General features: G+C 52.9%; 11 protein-coding genes across 16 annotated transcripts; 3 read left to right on the top strand and 8 right to left on the bottom strand.

Annotated features, from left to right (window-relative positions):
- Positions 1 to 272: 272 nt before the first annotated feature.
- On the bottom strand, positions 273 to 1,201 carry PPTG_16679 (hypothetical protein). Its single transcript, XM_008914435.1, has one exon. The coding sequence runs from the start codon at positions 1,159 to 1,161 to the stop codon at positions 484 to 486; it is 678 nt and encodes a 225-aa protein (XP_008912683.1). The 5' UTR covers positions 1,162 to 1,201; the 3' UTR covers positions 273 to 483.
- PPTG_16680 (hypothetical protein) lies at positions 1,199 to 2,738 on the bottom strand. The gene has a single exon (XM_008914436.1). It carries the CDS (start codon positions 2,639 to 2,641, stop codon positions 1,928 to 1,930), a length of 714 nt encoding a protein of 237 aa, XP_008912684.1. The 5' UTR covers positions 2,642 to 2,738; the 3' UTR covers positions 1,199 to 1,927.
- A 271-nt stretch (positions 2,739 to 3,009) lies between these two features.
- Positions 3,010 to 4,219, bottom strand: PPTG_16681 (hypothetical protein). The gene has a single exon (XM_008914437.1). It carries the CDS (start codon positions 3,819 to 3,821, stop codon positions 3,129 to 3,131), a length of 693 nt encoding a protein of 230 aa, XP_008912685.1. The 5' UTR covers positions 3,822 to 4,219; the 3' UTR covers positions 3,010 to 3,128.
- PPTG_16682 (hypothetical protein) lies at positions 3,423 to 10,684 on the top strand. Of its 6 annotated transcripts, XM_008914438.1 has the most exons (6): positions 3,423 to 4,316; positions 4,381 to 4,580; positions 4,644 to 4,824; positions 4,895 to 4,976; positions 5,046 to 5,521; positions 5,589 to 10,684. In XM_008914438.1, the coding sequence occupies exons 1-6, from the start codon at positions 4,029 to 4,031 to the stop codon at positions 7,278 to 7,280; spliced, it is 2,919 nt and encodes a 972-aa protein (XP_008912686.1). In that variant the 5' UTR covers positions 3,423 to 4,028; the 3' UTR covers positions 7,281 to 10,684. The 6 variants fall into 6 exon arrangements, with proteins under 6 accessions (XP_008912686.1, XP_008912687.1, XP_008912689.1 ...); XM_008914439.1 differs by having other exon boundaries at positions 3,423 to 4,580; XM_008914441.1 differs by having other exon boundaries at positions 4,644 to 4,976.
- PPTG_16683 (hypothetical protein) lies at positions 6,384 to 8,567 on the bottom strand. Its single transcript, XM_008914444.1, has one exon. It carries the CDS (start codon positions 8,512 to 8,514, stop codon positions 7,291 to 7,293), a length of 1,224 nt encoding a protein of 407 aa, XP_008912692.1. The 5' UTR covers positions 8,515 to 8,567; the 3' UTR covers positions 6,384 to 7,290.
- Positions 8,846 to 10,438, bottom strand: PPTG_16684 (hypothetical protein). Its single transcript, XM_008914445.1, has one exon. The coding sequence runs from the start codon at positions 10,223 to 10,225 to the stop codon at positions 9,005 to 9,007; it is 1,221 nt and encodes a 406-aa protein (XP_008912693.1). The 5' UTR covers positions 10,226 to 10,438; the 3' UTR covers positions 8,846 to 9,004.
- Positions 10,676 to 12,198, bottom strand: PPTG_16685 (hypothetical protein). The gene has a single exon (XM_008914446.1). The coding sequence runs from the start codon at positions 11,816 to 11,818 to the stop codon at positions 10,739 to 10,741; it is 1,080 nt and encodes a 359-aa protein (XP_008912694.1). The 5' UTR covers positions 11,819 to 12,198; the 3' UTR covers positions 10,676 to 10,738.
- Positions 12,199 to 13,144: 946 nt separating this feature from the next.
- On the top strand, positions 13,145 to 14,305 carry PPTG_16686 (hypothetical protein). The gene has a single exon (XM_008914447.1). It carries the CDS (start codon positions 13,208 to 13,210, stop codon positions 13,988 to 13,990), a length of 783 nt encoding a protein of 260 aa, XP_008912695.1. The 5' UTR covers positions 13,145 to 13,207; the 3' UTR covers positions 13,991 to 14,305.
- PPTG_16687 (hypothetical protein) lies at positions 14,297 to 16,514 on the top strand. The gene has a single exon (XM_008914448.1). The coding sequence runs from the start codon at positions 14,408 to 14,410 to the stop codon at positions 16,415 to 16,417; it is 2,010 nt and encodes a 669-aa protein (XP_008912696.1). The 5' UTR covers positions 14,297 to 14,407; the 3' UTR covers positions 16,418 to 16,514.
- PPTG_16688 (hypothetical protein) lies at positions 16,406 to 18,329 on the bottom strand. The gene is made up of 2 exons (XM_008914449.1): positions 17,937 to 18,329; positions 16,406 to 17,870 (listed from the first exon to the last, which is right to left on the bottom strand). Exons 1-2 carry the CDS (start codon positions 18,288 to 18,290, stop codon positions 16,488 to 16,490), a joined length of 1,737 nt encoding a protein of 578 aa, XP_008912697.1. The 5' UTR covers positions 18,291 to 18,329; the 3' UTR covers positions 16,406 to 16,487.
- A 255-nt stretch (positions 18,330 to 18,584) lies between these two features.
- PPTG_16689 (hypothetical protein) lies at positions 18,585 to 20,478 on the bottom strand (the record flags this gene model as incomplete). The annotated part of the gene is made up of 1 exon (XM_008914450.1): positions 18,585 to 20,478. One exon carries the CDS (start codon positions 20,476 to 20,478, stop codon positions 18,655 to 18,657), a length of 1,824 nt encoding a protein of 607 aa, XP_008912698.1. The 3' UTR covers positions 18,585 to 18,654.
- Between the last annotated feature and the right edge of the window lie 29 nt (positions 20,479 to 20,507).

Here is a 20,507-nt window from a genome sequence, read left to right on the forward strand (position 1 = left end):
TGTGACGGTATATCGTCGGTATATCGGTGGACAGACGGTTTCATGGGATGACAAGAAGCAGAATTAACGTTCGTTTACACCGAAGCTGAAGGTTGGTTGTTGGCATGAGGTGCTATTGGCAACTCGTGAATCGTTGCGTGTTGGTTAATGAGGGAAGCTCATGTTTGAAAGGAAGTGCAAATCGTTCTAACGGTGCGTCACGGCGGGTGTTCATCACCACAGCGAGTTGATGGCGGTGCATACATGTATCACCTTCGTCTCTCGCACATACCGCGGAAACTTCAAAATGCTGAGCAAAATGAGCGAGTTCATCGACTGCTGATGGAGAAGACCGCACGCGCGTGGCAGAGGACGGACGCCAAGCTGTGATGTGATGAACACCATCAGTAGCGAACTACAGTAACAAGTAATAGTTCACCTGAGACATAGCAAATAATTGAGTGTCATTGAGCTTATGCGGTGGCCAAATGTGGTATGCAAATATTATCTTGCTTCGATAGCAACATCCGATACTTTTGCATCCTCACGCTGTGAGAGGAAGCTGTTCAAAATCTGCGAAACGACCAGGAACCGGCCGCAATGGCTGGTAGCGCTGGTACGGTACGACATATCCTTCGAAGCCTTGAGAAGCTGGTTCATGAAGCGCTCGAGGCGGTGTTTCCGGATCCGCGTCAGCAATTGCCGCCAGCCTGCCGCGAGAGGGCCGCGGTTCGGGACTCGAGGCGGGAAACCCGCGGCAGACTCGATGATGCCAACGCGACTACAGTACGCGCAGAAGCGGAAATGGTCGTGATCATTTACCACATCCGAAATGCTCTTGACCATAGCACGAAAGTCGGAATATCGGTGCTCGACCTGGTAGTCTGGTGTTAGTCCCTTGTACTCCCGCCGTAGGCGGCGACGACGTTGGTCTAGTGTCTCCACAGTGGGCAAACCTTTTTGCGTTGTGCGTAGGAACACATTGACGACATAGATTGTGGCGTCTTCGCTCTCGTAAGTACTGCTGATCTCGACGCTGTAGATCTCGTTGAGCGACATGGCTGACTTGGCAATCGTAGACAGCTGCGAGAGTCGGCGGAAAGAGCTCAGCTCATGCGAAGATTCATCGAGGCTCTCGGAATCAACACTGGCATCGCGTTTGGGTGGAAGGTGTAGGCTCATTATAATGATCGATCAGTGCAACGTGAGTGGTCCAGCGCGGGTTTGCAAATGGCTGTCATTCTCGTTAGTTGAAGCCAACACAAATAAGGAGTTGTATAGATATAGAGACTGGTATAAGAGCATCTTTGTGCTAAGTTTGTTGCTCTTACAAGCTGCATAAGTGTGACTGCTTTTAGTAGAGCAGGCTGTAGAGATGTCATTTGGTGTGTGGGCCACATGATGGGTGCTCGCACTGTCGCATGATTACGATGGCAACGCCCTGTCGCTCTGATCAAGACGTTCTTGACAAGAACACTCAACTCACTTGATCACCTCGACGTATCGAGGAGTGGCTTAATCGCCCTGGGACTAACATAATGACCAGCAGGTTGTCGACATGGAGGTGCCGCGCTGTAGCAGACACCCCGGCAGTGCAGTATCCGCCCTATTGTTCAACGCCACCGACGTGCTTCAAAGACATCGCCGGCTCTCACTTTCCCGTTGGAGTCATCACTTGCGCTTATTCTGATTGTGGCTTTGACTCGACAGGAGTTCGCTTGGCGCATGCCACTTCACAGCCACTCGATACAGTATATAGCCGACTTGCGCTGACCTGCTGCGCTTATGCCACCGAGGAGAAATGGTGACGGCGCCCTCGTCGTAGAATACCCCCTTGTACTTCTCGCTCCTGACAAGTTCATCTTAACCCTTGCTGCATTTTGCCAGTTACCTAAATGTGATGCTTTTTGTGTACTATCAGAACTGATGACTAGTTGGCAAAATTTAGCTAGCAGCAGCTCAGCGCTGTCCAGCCCCCTGCAGTTCGTAAGTGTGGATCGGCAAAGAAATCGTTCAAAATCCCCGACACAGTCGCGTAGCGTTCACACTGACTTGCGCTGTAGCGATACGACACGTCTTTCGCCGCCGTCAGCAGCTCATTGATAAATTTCTCCAAGCCATGCTTCCTCGAATGAATGAGCAGCTGTCGCCAGCCAGTGTAGGTTGCCAGAGCGCCTCCGTTAGGATAGCGCGACGGAAAGTCTCGAGCTGTGACCAGCCACAACACACGACTGCAGTAGGGGCAACATTGCGGATGGTTTTGGTCCACATCGGGCGGAGTGGCGCTTACCACGTCTAGAATTCGTTGTCGAAGCAACCTGAAGGCCGAGTAGCGATGTTCCACTTGGTATTCGGGACGCTCGCTCTGCTTCTCACGCTTCTGGCGCCACGTAAGTTTGTGCCAGCTCTGTACTGAGGTCGAGGGCAAACCCTTTTGTACTCCCATTAGGAAGACGTCCACAACGTAGACGACTACGATGGCACCGTGCTCCTCACGGTTATACGCTTCTCGGATGACCACGTGGCTAATTTGGTTCAGCGAGACGGCAAACTTGGCACTGTTCGAGAGTTTTGAAAGACGTTGGCCCAGGGCTGCATCGAGACTGCGTCGATCTGTGTCGTCGCTGTCGGAGGAATCGCTTCCTTCGCTCTCGGGTCTCATCTTGGTGCTCCACAGCTCTCCTGATAATGGGAGTGAGCCAGGCGGAAGTCGGATTTATGCTCGACTTTTGACCAATACCGACGAGCTTCAATCCAGGTTTACGTAAGAAAAAAAGTATAGGTTTTGCTTTTCGGTCCAAAACCGGTATATTTCGACGATTGGAATAAGCGTAATCAGTTTACTCCGCGAGTGTTGGTCTTGCTTCGAGATCAACACTCACCAGATAAAACATCGCGATGGCGACAAAGCTTTGACAAATATTGTGCTTTTACACTTACAGTGTTTGCAGCTGCAACCGCGTTTGAGCCCGTCTTCTTTGATTCAAGTGTCTACTGCAAGCGATCAACCCAATTTTCTTCATAGAGACGCCGCACAGGCGATGGCTCCATTGCATTCGATTTTGTCTCAAGGCAGTACATGTACGCAACATGAGAATTATGATTATTATTGTAGTCTGAAGTCAAATGCTGACGGTAGTAATCCGTGTCTATCCTGCTGCCGGAGTCAACACTCCCGACCACGACAGTGTTTGCCCGTTTGGCTCCAAAAGGAAGGCTTGTAGTAGCTGCGAGACAGTGACGAAGCGTTGGCACTGTGTGTTCCCGTAGCGATAAGACTCGTCCTTGGCGGCAGTCAGCAGCTCGTTTATAAAATGCTCCAGCTTGTGTCTGCGGCTGTGCGTCAACAAGCGATGCCATCCAGTGTAGGTCGCAACAACTCCTCGGTTGGGGAAGCGCGATGGGAAGCCGCCGAACGTCATTAGCCACAGCACGCGGTTGCAGTACGAGCACCACACTGGGTGCATTTGGTCGTCCTTGACATCCACCACTTCGCATATCTTCTCGCGCAGCGCGCGGAAGTCCGAATAGCGGTGCTGCACTTGACACTCTGGCCTCTCCGCGTCCTGCTCGTGTAGCAGTCGCCGCTTGCGTGCGCGCACACTTTCACTTGAGTTGGAAGAGGGCAGACCCTTCTGCGATCGCTGCAAATATACGTCCACCACGTACATGGTGGCGCCGTCGTGCTCGGGGCTGTCGTACATGCCGCGGATAGCTACACGCTGGATCTGGTTGAGACTCACGGCGAATTTGGTGCTATCTGAGAACTGCGAGAGGCGGCGCCCTAACTCCATGTTCAGACTGTGGCGAGACTCGCCGTCCAGGTCGTCGGATATGGCCATGTGGGTTGATTCCACGTTGTTGCTCTTGTTACAAACTTGTTGGCCAAACGCAAATTCAAATTGTGAGGCGTTGAAGCTGACGCACTTCGCCAAGCGAAAAAAAGGCGATACTGTTTTGAGACCGGTATCGTTAGGCTATCCTGCGACAGCAGCCAATCATAGCGTGGTATAGTTAAACCTGTAGGAGACGCTAGCACACTTTCCAGCATGCGCAACTCCAAGTATTTTGGCAATGGTGCGGACCCGCGACGGCCACCTCGGCGATCCTCAAGTGATGACCATGATAGAGCGCAGCGCTCCGTCTTAACCTCACTACGGTCCCGCAAACGCAAGCAGCGAGAAGTCAGTACAGAGGAAACTACAGCCTCGACCCCGCCACAACCATCTCTAACGTCCATGGAGAAGCAGGTCGTGGGACTGCGAAAGGCGTACCCAGATACGCTGCTGCTGTTCGAATGTGGCTATCGCATGCGCATTTTTGGCAAAGATGCCGAGGTATCTACAGTCATTAGTGATACGAATCTCATGGTTCAAATAAATGTTATTATTTTCTTTTCAGAATGCTGCTGCTGTGCTGGACATTCGAGCTCAGCAGCATAAAAACTTCTTGGAGGCGTCGGTGCCTGTGCATCGGACGCTGTTTCACGCTCGACGCTTGGTTCATGCGGGATTTAAAGTTGGCGTTGTGAAGCAGGTGGACTCGGTCGCTATGAGAGCAGCTAACAAAGCTCCGGGTGCTCAACGCAAACCTCTTGAACGGTAATGATGGCGAAAATCCATTTATTTCTTAAGTAACAGCTAATGAGATGTGGTGGATTGCAGATGCGTGAGCGAAATTTACACTCGAGCTACGATTCCAGAGGTGGAGGACAATGGAGATGATAGCGACGAAGAAGACACAAGAGCGCGGTTTATTGCCTGTGTTGTGGAAGAAACGATACATGCGAAACCTTTCTTTTCGCAGTCAATGCACGAGGTTGATGAAGACACGAAAAGAACCCAGGTGCGTGATACATGTATACTCTGATGTATCGATATGAGTTTGAGCTTGTGGTTAAATAACACACATATAGGCCTTCTCAGAAGATGTTCGTATTGGAGTTTTCATGCACGACGTTCATACAGGAGAGACCAAGTTTGACGAATTCGAAGATGGTGCGAAGAAATAAGCGTTTGCTTCGCCGGTATCGTAGCTGATATGGTTTTGTGGTATTAACTATTCAGATGGAAAACGACAACGCTTACAGCGGACGTTAGAAATGCTTGATCCAGTGGAATTCGTTCTACCATCAGGTCGCCTCAGTGCGTACACTGAGCAAGTACTGGAGAGCTTTGTGGTAACTCAAAGTGACCCAGTTACCTTCTCAAGCGAGACCTCTACTATAACCGATCTGAAACCCTGTATTCGAGTGGAAAGGATACCTAACAAGTATTTCGACTACTCGGTTGCTAAGGAGACTTTCACGCGCGTTTTTCATGAAGCTGAGGCGGAGTACACTAGTGCTGTTGTCTACCCAAGTCTGCCGAAATTGTGCGTATCCTGCTTTGGAGGAATGTGGCAATATCTCTCTTCACTCGACGTTGTGAAGACGCTCATTGCACCCAACTACACCAGCTTATCCAGTCCAACGTCGACGTTTTTGGGACTATTTCACCTTCCAACCGAAGCGCATCGAGATCTCGATCTATTCGTCAACTCGGTAAGGCTACTCTATTCTACACGCTGAATTGTATGAAATTCTAACAAGATTTTTGTTGTTGTTGTAGACTACTAAGCGCGGCGTTGGCTCGCTCTTGTCGATACTAAACCACACTAAAACCAATGGTGGTGCAAGGAAACTCCGTGATTGGATCCATTCTCCATTAGTCGATATACAAGAGATCATGGCACGTCAAAAGACGATCGAGCGTTTGGCGTTCCCACCTGGATCGCTATCAACGGAATCCCTACCGCACCGACTGGCATACGAGGAGCTGACGACGGCCATTTTACCTCGCAGCAAGCATCTGCTGAAATACCTACAGCAAGTTCATTTAGGAAAGGCAACACCCAGTCAAGCCGTCGGTGCGCTTCAGATTCTGAAGGATCTCGAGGGGCATATCAACGGACTCAAAGCAATGTTCTCGTCCGCTACAATTGAAGACCAATCCACTCTGGAAAAGCTTTTAGAGGGCTATCCAGCGCTACAAGCTCGTCTTACGCCTCTTCTTGACGAGGTGGATGTCAAACGTGCAAGGCAAAATGACGTCGAGAATACCATTCAGAGGCTTCTGTGCAGACACCCATCGCAAGCTCGAAAGTATCGAGAGTTGACGCGAGAGCTCGAGACTCTCGCTCGAGAATACGACGCGATGTTGGTGACTTGCAGAAGTATTCTCAAGGACCCGTTGCTAGAGTTCACTACGTTCAGAGGAGGCTCGTTGAGCGACATTCACCACCTGATCGAAGTGAAGCGTACAGATCTGCACGAGGTGCCTCAAACATGGCTGGTAGTGAACTCCACCAAGAAGATCGTCCGATTTCACCCGAGACAGATCATCCAGCTTCACGTACAAGAAGAGTTTGTGAAAGAACAGAAAGAACAACTGGTTCGAGCATTATGGAGACGATTTGTCAATCAGGTGGACGCTCAAGTGTACGTGACTGGAATGGCCTGTGTGGACATTCTAGCGAACCTTGATGCGCTGTGCTCACTCGCTACGGTGGCTCAGAGTTATCCTAACTACACTAAGCCTCAGTTTGTGGATGGTAACAGCATATTGGAGATCATCGATGGACGTCATCCGATTATTGAAATGTTGTTAGACGGATCGTCCTACATCAGCAATTCTGTCCTGCTGTCAAGTAGTCTTGGGTCTTTGATGGTTGTATCGGGTCCCAACATGGGAGGCAAGACCAGTCTGCTTCGCATGTGTGCGCTTGTGGTGATCCTCGCTCAAATTGGGTCTTTTGTTCCCGCGTCAAGTGTGCGGTTATCCGTGTTCGACGGGGTCTACACGCTCATGCATCGCAGCACTATTAATTGTGGTTCGTCATGCTCGTCAGAGCTAACAGCATTGGGTACGATCTCGCGCAATGCTACGAAGAGGTCACTTGTTCTTATCGACGAAATCGGCTTTGGAATGGCAGCTCAGTACGCTGAAGCTGTGGCTGTGGCTCAGATGATGTACCTTAGTAAGACTGTCGGATGCCTTGTAGTGTTTGCCACGCATCTTACTGCAGCGATTCACAAGTTGCAAGCTCTTTTAGGCGATAAATGCCAGACAAAACAATTGGAGTATCACTTCTACGAACAGGACGAGGCAGACGCGAACGTGGAGGTTGAAGACGTGGTGACATTCCATTACGTGTTGAAAGACGGAGTAGCGAGTGACAGCGTCGCTATTGAGACGGCAAGGCGTGCTGGCATCGCGTCTGCTATACTAGAGCGTGCTAAGGAGCTGCAAGGTGACCTATAACATAATAGACTTAGTCACAGTTCAGCACCACGCGGCCTCGCAGCTTGCCGGCGTGCATTCGCTCGAAGACGTCCGGTAGATTTTTCAGCGGTTCGACAGTGTACGAGCTCTTGACTAGACCGTCGGCAGCGAGATCGATGGCCTCGATTGCGTCTTGACGGCTGCCCACGTAGGAGCCGACGATGCGGAATTCCAGCGGGATCAACGGCTCAACAGGAGCCACGACGGCCGTGTCTTTGGGGACACCCACCGCAACCAGAGTGCCGCGAGGACGTAGGAACATGAGCGGGTCCTTGTATGCATCCTTGGAACCAGCAACGACAATAACCGCGTGACCACCGCGGCCACCCGTAGCAGCACGGACCTGTTCGATGACGTTTCCGTCGTTAAAGTCGATAAAGTCCTTGATGCCGTACGATTCAATTAGCTTGCGCTTGTCATCACCAGAGTCGATAGCCACCACCTTGTAGCCCATAGCACGTGCATACTGACAAGCCAAGTGACCCAGACCGCCGCCGGCTCCCGGAATCACCACGTACTCACCCGGCGACCCGCCGATCTGCTTCAGTGCCTTGTACACCGTCATACCGGCGCACAGGATAGGGGCGGCTGATGCCAGATCCAGAGTCTTCGGGATTGGAGTCACGTGGTCTGCGAACGACACGCACCACTGCTGGAACGTGCCGTGACAGGTCAAACCGTGTACGCCGGCCTCACCACAGGTGGTCTCGTAGCCTTTACGACAATCCTCACAGCCGAGACAGGTGTGAGCAAGCCATTTGACTCCCACAGCGTCACCCACTTTGAGCTTCGTCTTGGTGTTCGCACCGACAGCAGCGACGTATCCGACACCTTCGTGGCCGCCGATCATTGGGAACTGCTTGGGCAGAGGAGGACCTTCGCCTTCCCAGACCGACAGATCCGAGTGACACACGCCCGTGTACGCAATACGGACGAGAACCTCACCCGATTTAAGATCCTCCGGCTGTACGACAGGCCAGTCCTCGCGCACCTGGAGCGGCGCGTTGTCCGCCTCATACATGACGGCGGTCTGCGTCTTGGGGATGTCGTAGCTTGTCTGGGACTTCACTGAAAACGATCGAACGGCTTGACGCCCGCAGTTCGCGCATCCGCATTGCACGCCGTGACCTGAAAATACTCCGACAAACGACTTGCTAGCAAATTGGGCAGCGCGTCTGGATGGTTTTGCGAAGCGGGTGACGGCGCGCAGCATTTCGTCTTGCTTGTGCTGCTGATGGCGATTTCGACAATGACGCTCCCCTGCCGGCGGTCACGAACGGGGAGCCAGCAATTGTTGACGTCCGCACTCATCACTACCGCAGGATACCGGCTCGAGTACCAGTGCAGAGTGTGGGGCAGCTCGTGCGTGGCAGCGGGTATGGATCACCGGATTTGCTCCTTCAAGCTTCATGTTGAAGCGAAATAACGCGAGGATAACGCGATGCTCGAGTTTGCCAGCAGTTATCTCCCATGTGTTGAAGCGTTCTTCAACAGCGCTTCAAGCATTTGCCATCCAGCGGCTCCGCGAGTTCAAGTGCGATGCTGCAGTGTAGTGCAGAGGCTGCCGTATCGGCTAGCAAAGCAACAGCTTTAAATGTATCCACTCTTCAACTAGTAAAAGCGACTTTTATCAAAACGTGACGACTCTCCTACTTCTCCACGCAGAGGCTTCTGGCTACGCCCACAAACACTAACATACTCAATCACTCGCAGTCCAGCACAGTGCGGCCGAACAGCGTGCCGGCTTTCATCCGCTTGAACACGTCGGGCAGGTTCGTGAGCGGCTCGACGTTATAGAACGTCTCCACCGCTCCGTCGGCAGCGATGTTCACCGTTTCGATGGAGTCCTGACGGTTGCCCACGTTGGTACCAATGATGCGGTGCGCGAAGGCCACGGTCGGTTCAATCGGCACCGGCAGCAAGCCACCTTTGGGTACGCCCACCATCAGCACGGTGCCATGCGGACGAATGTACTGCAGTGCATCCTGGTACGAAGACTCAGTGTCGGCCACCACACAAGCGCAATGAGCTCCGCGTCCCGTGATCGCCTTAACCTGTCCGACCACGTCGCCGTCCTTGAAGTCGATGAAATGCTTAACACCGTAGCCCTCCAGAAGCTTACGCTTGTCGTCGCCCGAATCGATAGCAATGACTTTATAACCCATCGATCGAGCGTACTGGCAAGCCAGATGACCCAAGCCTCCACCGGCGCCGGGGATCACGACGTACTCCCCTGGAGCACCTCCAATCTCCTTAAGCGCTGAGTACACCGTCACACCGGCACACAGTAGCGGCGCAGCGGCTGCCATGTCATAGCCCTTTGGGATCGGCGTGACGTGGTCTGCGTAGGAGACGCACCACTGCTGGAATGAGCCGTCGATCGTATATCCGTGCATGATGACGCTCTCGCACGTGGTCTCGTGGCCCTTACGGCAATCTTCGCAGCCGAGACACGAGTGCGCCAGCCACTTGACGCCCACGGGGTCACCGACCTTGAGATTTGTCTTGGTGTTCTCGGCGATAGCTGCGACGTAGCCCGTGCCTTCGTGGCCGCCGACCAGCGGCATCTTCTTGCCAACAGGAGCACCTCCACCCTCCCAGATGATCACGTCCGAGTGACACACGCCGCTGTAGGCCATGCGCACCAGGATTTCGCCGGCTTGAAGGTCTTCCGGCTGCACCACCGGCCAGTCCGTGCGGACTTGAAGCGGAGCTCCTTCAGACTCATACATAATGGCCGTCTGCGTCTTGGGGATGTCGTAGTGCGGCTGCGATTGCACCGAGAAGTGGCGCCATTGATTCCTAGCGCACGAGCCGCAACGACACTGCAGGCCGTGGCAGGATGCGGATCCGACGAAGGACTTGGCCGCGACTTGCGTCACACGTCGGGACGGTTGAGCGAGACGGGAGACAACACGAAGCATGGCAATCAACACTCACACCTTAGCACTGGACTGGCAGATTGCAGAGTGAGATCGGAGAGGATTGGCCAGGTAAGTGATCCATGCTGGACCTCGCTGCCAGCGTCGAGAGAATCGACACGCGGGAAGTCACGCCAGACGAGGCCCTCGTCAGTGAGGTTCACTTCGCTGTGTTTCCTGCGCGAGAGCTTTCATCTTGCATGGTGACCGACGAGCTTCAACTTGGCGAATACAGATTGCCAGTATATTTTGCGTGGCTCTAACACGCCTCTTCCTTGGTTCATCCACAAGCACGTGATGTTCAAAGTTGCCCAACAGACCACAATGGGCCCTCGAGCTCTTCGCGCACGTTCCAACATCGTGCACAAGTAGTAAATATCCTCATTGTTCGCTTGAGGTGTACACGTCGAAAGAGTTAGAATGGATCACCCTCGGAAGAGTATTTTAAAAAAACTAACGACGAGTGATTTTCATTTGACATCTTCTGCGCAACTATATCTTCTCTAAACTCAACACTTACTCGCAGTCCAGCACAACGCGACTGCGGAGCTGGCCGGCTTTCATACGCTCGAACACGTCCGGCAGGTTCTTGAGCGGCTCCACTGTAAACGTAGTCTTGACGTGGCCCTCAACCACCATGTCCAGGGCCTCGATGGCGTCTTGGCGGCTGGCGACGTACGAGCCGATGATGCGGAACTCGAACGGGATGATCATACTAACGGGAGCAATGATAGCGGCGCCCGTGGGGACACCGACAGCAACAAGCGTGCCGTGCGGACGCAGGAACATCAGAGCATCCTTGTAAGCGGCGGTCGAGTCGGCCACGACGATAACAGCGTGACCACCGCGGCCACCTGTAGCAACGCGGACCTTCTCGATCACATCGCCCTCCTTGAAGTCGATGAAGCTCTTGATGCCGTACGACTCGATCAACTTGCGCTTGTCGTCACCCGTGTCGATAGCCACCACCTTGTAGCCCATGGCGCGGGCGTACTGGCACGCCAAGTGGCCCAGACCGCCGCCGGCTCCCGGAATCACCACGTACTCACCCGGCGAGCCGCCGATCTGCTTTAGTGCCTTGTACACCGTCATACCGGCACACAAGATCGGCGCAGCAGCAGCCAGGTCCAGACCCGATGGGATCGGAGTCACGTGGTCGGCGAACGACACGCACCACTGCTGGAATGAACCATGGCAAGTCAGGCCGTGCACGCCAGCTGAAGCGCAGGTTGTCTCGTGACCCTTACGGCAGTCCTCACAGCCCAGACAGGTGTGTGCAAGCCACTTGACACCGACAGCGTCGCCGATCTTGAGGTTGGTGCGCGTGTGCTCACCAATAGCAGCGATGTAGCCGGTACCTTCGTGGCCAGCGACCATGGGGAACGGTTTGGGGAGCGGAGGACCCTCGCCTTCCCAGACCGACAGGTCTGAGTGGCATACACCCGTGTAAGCGATGCGGATGAGAACTTCACCCGGCTTTAGATCCTGGGGTTGGACAACCGGCCAGCCCTCGCGCACCTGGAGTGGCGCGTTGTTAGCCTCGTACATGACGGCGGTCTGCGTCTTTGGGACGGTGTAGCTGTCCTGCGGCTTCATGATGGTTGCTTCGACTGTGTGTGGGGGAGCTGGCGAATTCACGACTGAATAGGGATCCGTTACACGGTCCGTGACCAACGAATGGCGCTGCACCGCATGAGCGAGTCTAAAAGAGACGTTCGGGTGTTGCCCACGTCGATCGCTTCGACAAGTGCGTGGCGTGACGCCATTGACCGTCAGGAGTCGAGGCTGGGCGCTGCGTGACGTACTGCGGTAGTGCGTCCATGCCTGGATAGGATCTGCCGATGGGCTGAAGTACCGCGCAAGGAAGGGGTCTGACTCAGACCCCTTCCTGAAGTCAGAGTCTGACTCCAGGTCAAGGCTTGAGTCAAGCTGACAGGAACCTCAGATGGTTCCTACTAGTAGTTCACTAATTCAGTCCACAAAGCGGCTTGTTTTCAAGGCAAAAGAAGCCGAAGTTTTGCAAGTCGTGCTGTTGAATATGAATATTCATATTCTCTTCATCTGCGAGATACTCGTCGTGCACCCAAAACGCTTCCGTTCCTGTTGGTGGTTGTCAGTGGGTTTGAAAAACCGGTACATGTTGACACCGCTGAGCCGAGCCAATTGGCATACATATCATCACAGCACAGGCGACGATGGAAGCCTCAAACGAGAGGAGTCTTCTCATACGCACGTCCTCAACAGGAAGGGAGCTTTCGTTTTCAAATTCATTTTCTCACTATGATTGTCGTGAGGCTCACGCACGAGAATAAGTGGTCGACAAAGGAATTCGAGCAACTCTGGATTGCCTTGACGCTAGAAGCTCGGTGAGTGATTAGAATTTTGAAAACGGACGAAGCCGACAGGTTGCAGGCAACTTTGCTGTTACATGTATTATTTATCGCCAGCTCATACCGGTTAATCAACGGTATTCCCGACGTGAGAGCACAGTGCGGATGGAAGGAAGATGACGTAAAGGCAACAGAATAGTCAACAAGGTACAGTAGATGTCCCAACATGTCTGCAGCTCTCTCTTGCAATACAGAGCTCGGAATCGCTAGCAAAGCATCGACACCGATACCCGATATCAGCTTGATATTAGAACCACACCGGCTTGATACTTAGCCCCTCGAGTTCTGAATCGGATTGCAGTTGGGTCCATATACCTGATCAAACCGGTATTCTGAAAAAAGAACCCACACAATAATCGCGATATGAAGATATTGGTAATCACAGATCCTTCTTATAACGTTACAGTACTCAATCAGCTTTGCATTCAAACGCAAAAATACATATTTTGTTGTGTTTGAAGTTTATGTTTTATAGGAGGTATCATAAAGATGAGACATTGAATGATTACGCCTCAATGCCGGTATCAGGCAAGTTCCGTTCCATCAGCACAGATCACTTCAGTTTCAGCCAGCGGAGATCAAGGTGAAGTTTGCAATGGCGAAGCTTGGCGAGGAGGACGAAGGCGAGCTGGATGTGACAGCGTTGAGAGCCGCCTTGGGGCCTGCCGCAGCAACTTCGAGCACCAGCAAGGACGAAAAAGTCACAACTACGACAGCGTCAACGACCGCGAAGCTGTTGACTCCGTTGGCGTCGGAGATTCTGATGCTGCGCGAACTGGAGCTGGCGCCCGTGATGATTTACCCAGAGCAAGTGTCACGTGCCACGGAGATCCGTCTGTTCCTTTCGCGCATTGAGTTCATCGGCATCCACGAGGTGATCGAGCGCGAGGAGGGGGCCATTTACTTCGTGTTGGACGTGTACCGATACCGCCAGCAAAAGGGACTGCCGTCGACACGCAGTAGCCGCCGCAAGCTATCGGCTGGACAGCTGGACCCGCACAAGTGGTTGGCAGACCGCGAACCGGAGGACAGGGGCCCGGACTACCAGATTGAGCAGCGATATTCGAGCTTCGCAAGACTCCGCTCGAACGTGGCGCACATTGCGCGCAAACACCACCCCAAGCGTAAGACATGCGCGTATTGCAGTAGCCTGCTGGATTTCCTGCATGTGACGCCGTGCAAACCTAGTCTCAAGGTCAAGTTCACGACCACCACCGAGGAGCGGAAGTATATTCTGAGCTCCTTTATCAACGAGTTGGTCTACATGGCACGCGAGGGCTACACGTGCTGCCCGAGGTCTCTGCGTGGCTACCACATTATCCCGGCCCTGGTCAAGCGCTTCTTGTCGGAACAGACTGGCGAGTCGTTCTTCAGCTGAGAACGGGACGATGGAATGATAGGCAAGCTTTGCAGTCGAGTGGCACGAGGGTGTGGATTATAAAGGAGCCTCCTACAGGTTTTGATATTTAACAGACAAACATTGTGCGCATTATTTGATGGTCATCTAGCCTGGGAATTTATTTCTTCCTTAGCTTTGGTGCACTGATCATCTTGCCAGGCACGCCATTTTTCGCACCCACGTAACAGCATCACGTCCGTTATGTGGTCCACACTTTTAATGGGAAGGATAGAAATGCGTTTCTAATGGATTTTGCACCCAATTTTGGGCAAATTACAGATATCGAGACGGCGGTATGCATATCAGCATACCGCCGTCTGATTGGCTACAGACCGGCTACCGACTCGAAGCTCTTGACGTTTCCATGTGCACTGATAGATTTCACTGATCGGACCGATGGCCATCCCTGGCGCCGACGGTAGCCGCAAGCGCGCGGCACCACGCTCCCCGCGCAATAACAGCTACGGCACTGGCGTATTCTGCGAGTCCAAGCGTCCAAGCGACGAAAACGCGGCGGCTGAAGACCCAGAGGAGGAAGCCAAGGACAGCGACGTGTTCCTTCGGAGAGGAGCGCGCCAGCTCCAAACTCAAACGCTACGCTTGCGTCGCAACGTGGCTTGCACCTTTGTGGTGGGCGTGGGTATCATCATACTACTGCTCGTGTCCTACGTACACAAGGAGCGAAACCAGAGTCTGCGTACGGCTACGGGGCTTGCTTCCCCTCGTCTGGAGCTGCTGAACCAGGTGCTGGAGCAACTTCCGGAGCTACCGACTCTCGAGACGAGAGCGTCAGTCAATGGAGAGCTCAACACGACCATCACTGTAGCTGAGAAGCTCGTGGATAACGGGCCTATCGCTTTCTACACACGCGCGTACGAGGACAGCGTTCCTGGTCCGATGCTGGTCTTGAAACCAGGCGACGTATTGAACATCCACCTGGTCAACAACTTAGCACCTAACGTGGCTGGAGAGTGGACACCCAACACAATGCACGAGCCCAACAACACTAATCTTCACTTCCACGGGATGCACGTGGACCCCACAGGAACCGAAGACAACGTGTTCCGAATTGTGGCCCCTGGGGAGAGCGCAGACACCCACCTGCACGTGCCATTGAACCATCCGAGAGGTCTATTCCACTACCACCCGCACTTCCACGGCTCTGTATTCCTGCAAATGGGCGGAGGGATGGTGGGCCCTATTGTCGTGGAAGATGACCCGACGACTGTGCCGGCAGAGTACGCGGCTATTAAGCAGCGACATGTTCTGGTACTTCAGGAATTCAAGTTCACTGGAGGCATAATGACGTCGCTGGTGGAAGCGTCCAAGGCGTCGCGCAGTACACTGGACATGCAGCTCATGTACACGGGCAAAGCCAAGCTGGACGCACAGGTGCGCAAGCTCTACCCGGACGTACAGGAGACTGAGCGTCCCATTAGAAATGCCAAGTTATCCAAGGAACTACTGCAAGAAATGGACTCGTCCGAGGAGAAACCTCAGATCCCGCCTATCGCCCAGTATTTCTCCGTCAATGGAGAGTATATGCCGAAGATCCAAGTGCGTCCGCACGAAAACGTCCTACTCCGAATATTACATGCTGGCGGTGTCGCCTCATTAGAAGTGCAGGTGCCCGGCTGCTCCATTATGTTGGCTGCCAGTGACGGTCTTTACATGCCGAAGCCACGCCCAATGAAGACGGTGATCCTCTTGCCTGGTGCTCGAGTTGACGTCGTTTTAAACTGCGAGCCTTCCGCAGAGAACGGCCCTGAGATGCTACGCCCGATTCAATCTGTCAAGGACCCAAAACTGCACGGATTTATGGGCAACCACTCGGATCTTTACTCGGGTGTCTTGGCTTTCATTCACGTTCAAGGCGAGTCACTAGATGAGCCCGTTATCACAGCTGTGCCTCCTCCCTCAGAGCTCTATGGACCTTCCACAAGTCTACTTGACCTGTCAGCGGAAGACCGTGCCGCGATGGATCCGCTCCCGTTTGAGTTCGAGTTTACAATGGGAGACCCGGAGATGAAGGACGGATTCTACTACAAACCGTACTACATCAACCACGCACTATTCGACGGCAGTAGCATCCGAACGATGCCCCTCGGTCGGGTACAGGAGTGGGTCATCATTAACAAAAGAGACGAGAGCGGCGAAGTGACACTCAAGAACCACCCGTTCCACTTGCACACGAACGCTTTCCAGATTGTGGACATGAGTCACGGCCACGGCGTCGACTACGAGATCGGCGACTGGCGCGACGTCATCTCCGTCCCCACTCCCGGTAACGTGACCATCCGGTTCCGACCGGAAGACTATACCGGTATTGTGGCGGCACACTGTCATATTCTCGGTCACTCTGACGCTGGTATGATCGCTGGTGTGGAAATGATATCTGGGGACTAGAAAAAATCATAAGGTATGCAATTGAAATGTTAAGAAAAAAAAAAGTTTTGCACTGTCATCGTTCTCTACGCTACTGTGCGTTGAGTTCGTCTTGGATCTCGTCCACAGTCTTGCCCTTCGTCTCTGGCACGTATTTGAATGAAAATACAAGCGCCAAGCCCAGTAGAAAGGCAAATGGAACGAAGATGTAGTCGCCCAGAGCTCCCTGCATAGTCGGGAAGAAGATACCAATGATGAATAATCCCAACCAGTTGACCATCGTGGCGATCGAAGTAGCCGTTGTACGCGACTTGGCAGGGAACATCTCGGCCGCAATCAGCCATGGGATTGGACCTAGTCCGATCTCAAAGAACCACACGAAACTCATGACGCCGCCCACGCTGAAGAGACTTCCGAATGGCAGTAAATCCAGCAGCCCGACAGTCAAAATTCCACTCGACACGAGCATTCCCATGGTAGACCACAATAACAGTGGACGGCGTCCAGCCGAGTCCATTAGCATAAGCGCAACAACCGTCGCCAATACATTTACAATGTAAACCAGCGTGATCCCAACCAGTGGGTTCTCCAGCCCAGCATTCTGGAAGAACGAGCTCGCGTAGAACATGACAGCGTTGATACCGCTCAACTGCTGAGCGCACTGCAGCACCACAGCGACCAGAAGAGGCAAACGGATACTCTTATCACGTAAAACTTCTCCCACGCCCTGGACATCGCCAGATTCGCTGAAACTGGCAGCAGAAATACTGTCGATCTCATCGAACACGTCGTCAGTCTGACGCAGACGACGCAAAGTGTGCTCAGCTTCTTTTTCTTCGCCATTGTTCAACAACCAACGTGGACTTTCAATCAGTAGTGGGGTCAATAGAATTTGAAAGACTCCAAGGATCCCAGCGAACCCAAACATGAGGCGCCATCCCGGGTGTGTGAGGCTTTGACTCTCTCCAGCAAAGCCGAAAGCCAGGATATCTGTGGCCAAAATACCAATCACCATTGCCAATTGGTACGTTGTTCCAAGGGCTCCACGGAGATTGGGTGGCGCCAGTTCGCCGAGATACAGCGGGACCACAACTGTCGCTGTGCCCGACGCGATTCCAACGAGGAATCGACCGATAATCAGCATGTACATGTTGATTGCAAAAGCCATGACAACGCCGGATACGAGGAAGAGGCAGGAGTTGGCGAGCATCGTCCTCTTGCGACCGAGTTGGCCGCTCAATTGGCCTCCAGCGAGGGAGCCGATAGGTCCGCCGACTGCGAAACTTGAGACACACAGAGCCCACAGCATGTCCGAGTGGCCAGGAAACACCACGGCGGGGTTCATTGCGCCCGTCACAGCCGTGTTGTAGCCATACTGGAAGGCGCTAACGACGGCCACCATGCAGGACAACAGCAACGGATACGTGTACCCAGGCTCCACTTCCTCCTCAAGCAACGGCTTCTGGTCCCCATGCTGGTTAACAATATGAAAAAGGTTAGTTATAGTAATTTTTTTTACTAAGGATAAAGTGTATCGCACCTTCTTGATAAGTCGAGATAGATTGGCCCAGGAGCTGCGTGGACGCAGCTGTGGGAACTCTCGTTCGCTACGGAAAGACCGGCGACGCATGCCCGGTAGTACGCGGAAGGGAAGTTCCTGGTACAGACGCTTTTGCTCTTCAACGTAGTACTTGAGGTCGTGCACAGTGCTGGCTCGGTCTTTGAGACCATCGGCCTTCTTCAGGTTCTCCCAGCTGCCCTTGGACCCCAGCTCCAGGGCGCTAACCGACGCGGCGGAAGTCAACCCCGGCATATTGCGGATTTGGTCGGAAGATCTTTTGACGAGATTCGAGCAAAATCTGAAGTGGGAGGAATCAAACACAGTGAAGTCCATAGAGAGCAGCCAGTATCTTAAGATTGTCACTTCAACTTCACACGTCGCAAATTTTGCTGTGAAACGTCGCGGAGCCTTTCGATACGAGCCGCTAGAAATTTGAGGGCGTCATTGTTGATGGAATAGGACTGGTTTAACATGTTATAGGCCAACTATAGGCAAATGTCGGTCGGATTGCATCGTCATAGTGGGCATAGATCCGATATGCTCCTTGGATCTTAAAAAGCCGTATCTGAGTTGTTCATTGTGCGGGTCAAAACTTCGCACTTGATCGTTAGATGGCAACACAACTAATTCCATAACCTCGATACAGAAGAATGTGTTCTACATGCGATTGAATAGGGCGTTACTACGAGTAGATGTTTCACCGTCCGGAGAAGGCGCTGTCGGACGTCGAGTCTGCGGGTGGGAGTGAAAATTGCAAGTTGTAGACGTCGTGGAGCACTCGTGAACTTGATCCGCTAAACTGCCTGGATAAGCTTCGCTGTAGGGTTGGCTGCCGTCCGACACTATCATCTGCAAATGGTGGCACTCCCGGTGCTCGTCCTAGTGGAGTGCTTACGTTCACGTAGACAAAATCACTTGGACCAGGTTCTGGCGCTAGGCTGGACTGGGCAAGAAGCGGCAAATGGCGGCGGTTCGATCGTGTGCCATCTTGTCGCTCCAAATCGTCAAAAGAGGTCATCGTCCGCTGAAGACTAGGATGGAAACCATCTTCAATACAATGCTCTTGCTGGATCAGCGTCACAAGCTGCACCAATTGAGCATACTCGACGCTAGTTCCTCGCAGCTCAAACAGCAGCTTTACGACACTATTAAGCCTGAACCTCGTCAACTGGAACCCGACCGAGGCCAGTACTGTGCGTAGCTTGTCAACATCGATAAACCCGGTCCTATGTAGATCGTGCGACTGTAGTGACTTGTCCAAGTCTGCGATCGAGTGTCCACTTCCCTTCAAACTTTGAAGCAGCGAAGTCGCGAACTCGGATCGCAGCTCCACGATCTCACTGAAGTGACCCACGACTTCTCCTAGAGTGCTGGCATCAATGCGAAGGATACTAGAGATCAGCACAAAGTCTCGGAAAATCGTCTTGATGAAGAACAGCCCGTTGAGGATAAATGGAACCGGGATCAAGACCACCGGTACGATGCCAACCTGGTCGTAGATCTCGTCAAAACTGTACACTGCGCCCATGACTAGTAGAGCAACGAAGAACCCATTCAAGATCGTCAGGAACATGACCACGACATGCCACGCTTTCCTCGAATAAAAGGGCAGACGAATCTCCGGCGTTCCAGAGACCACGCCATCTTGTCGAGGTGCGGAGCGCTTTTTGCAGCACATGACGCGAAAGACGTTCCGAAAGAACGTAGCAACGAGCTGAAATCCTTCGTCTCCCATGAGTAAACCTCGTCGTTGCGCCTTGCGTTCGTGCTCCATTTCTTCATGTTGAGCCTGGATTCGGTTCATCATGTCTAACGCGCTCTCTGCAGCTTCATTGTGCCACGCATTGGCCTCTTCGTCAGCGACGGTATTGAGACTGTCCGCCAGGGCACGTTTGTCCTTATTGTACCCGGCAATGGCCAACAACCGATGCACGCAGAAACGGAAGTAGAGCATCACTAGGATGTGAAACAGCACCAAAACCCAAGCAAACGCCATGAGCGTTTCAATGAGTTCGTAGCGCACCTCCACGTCATAGTCTTCGAGGATTTGGACGACGGCGGAGAACGCCCATGCCATTCCGAGCAGTAACAGCCACATTGATGGCTCGACTTCTATCATGTGCACAATGTTGTTCGCCTGTGCACGTCGAAGATACTTGGAAAAGGGGAAGAGCTGGGGGAGACCGAATCGACGAAGGAAGAGATGCCGCAGTAGTCGGTGCTTCACGACGTCCTTCTTGAACAAATTCTCCTTTGATGGTTTATCTAAACCGTCGACTAAGTCTTGGGTTGTGATGAGCTCAGCTCGATCCGTTCGCTTGTTGTAGCCACGCAAAAGTAGCAACACGTTGATAGCTTGCAGGACGAGAGTGATCGCCAGGATGAAGATGATGAGGTCAGACACTTGGAGCGCCAACATGATGCCGCTGTAGCCGTCGATACCTCCCACTTCGGTCAGTATTTTGATGATGAAGCTGATTAGTCCCAGGATCATCAGCTCACGATACACTTTTTTAAGCATGTGCTGGTACTTGTCATTGTGCGCCAGTA

Source organism: Phytophthora parasitica (assembly GCF_000247585.1).
Source record: "Phytophthora parasitica INRA-310 unplaced genomic scaffold supercont2.60, whole genome shotgun sequence".
Taxonomy (NCBI): Eukaryota; Oomycota; class Peronosporomycetes; order Peronosporales; family Peronosporaceae; genus Phytophthora; species Phytophthora nicotianae.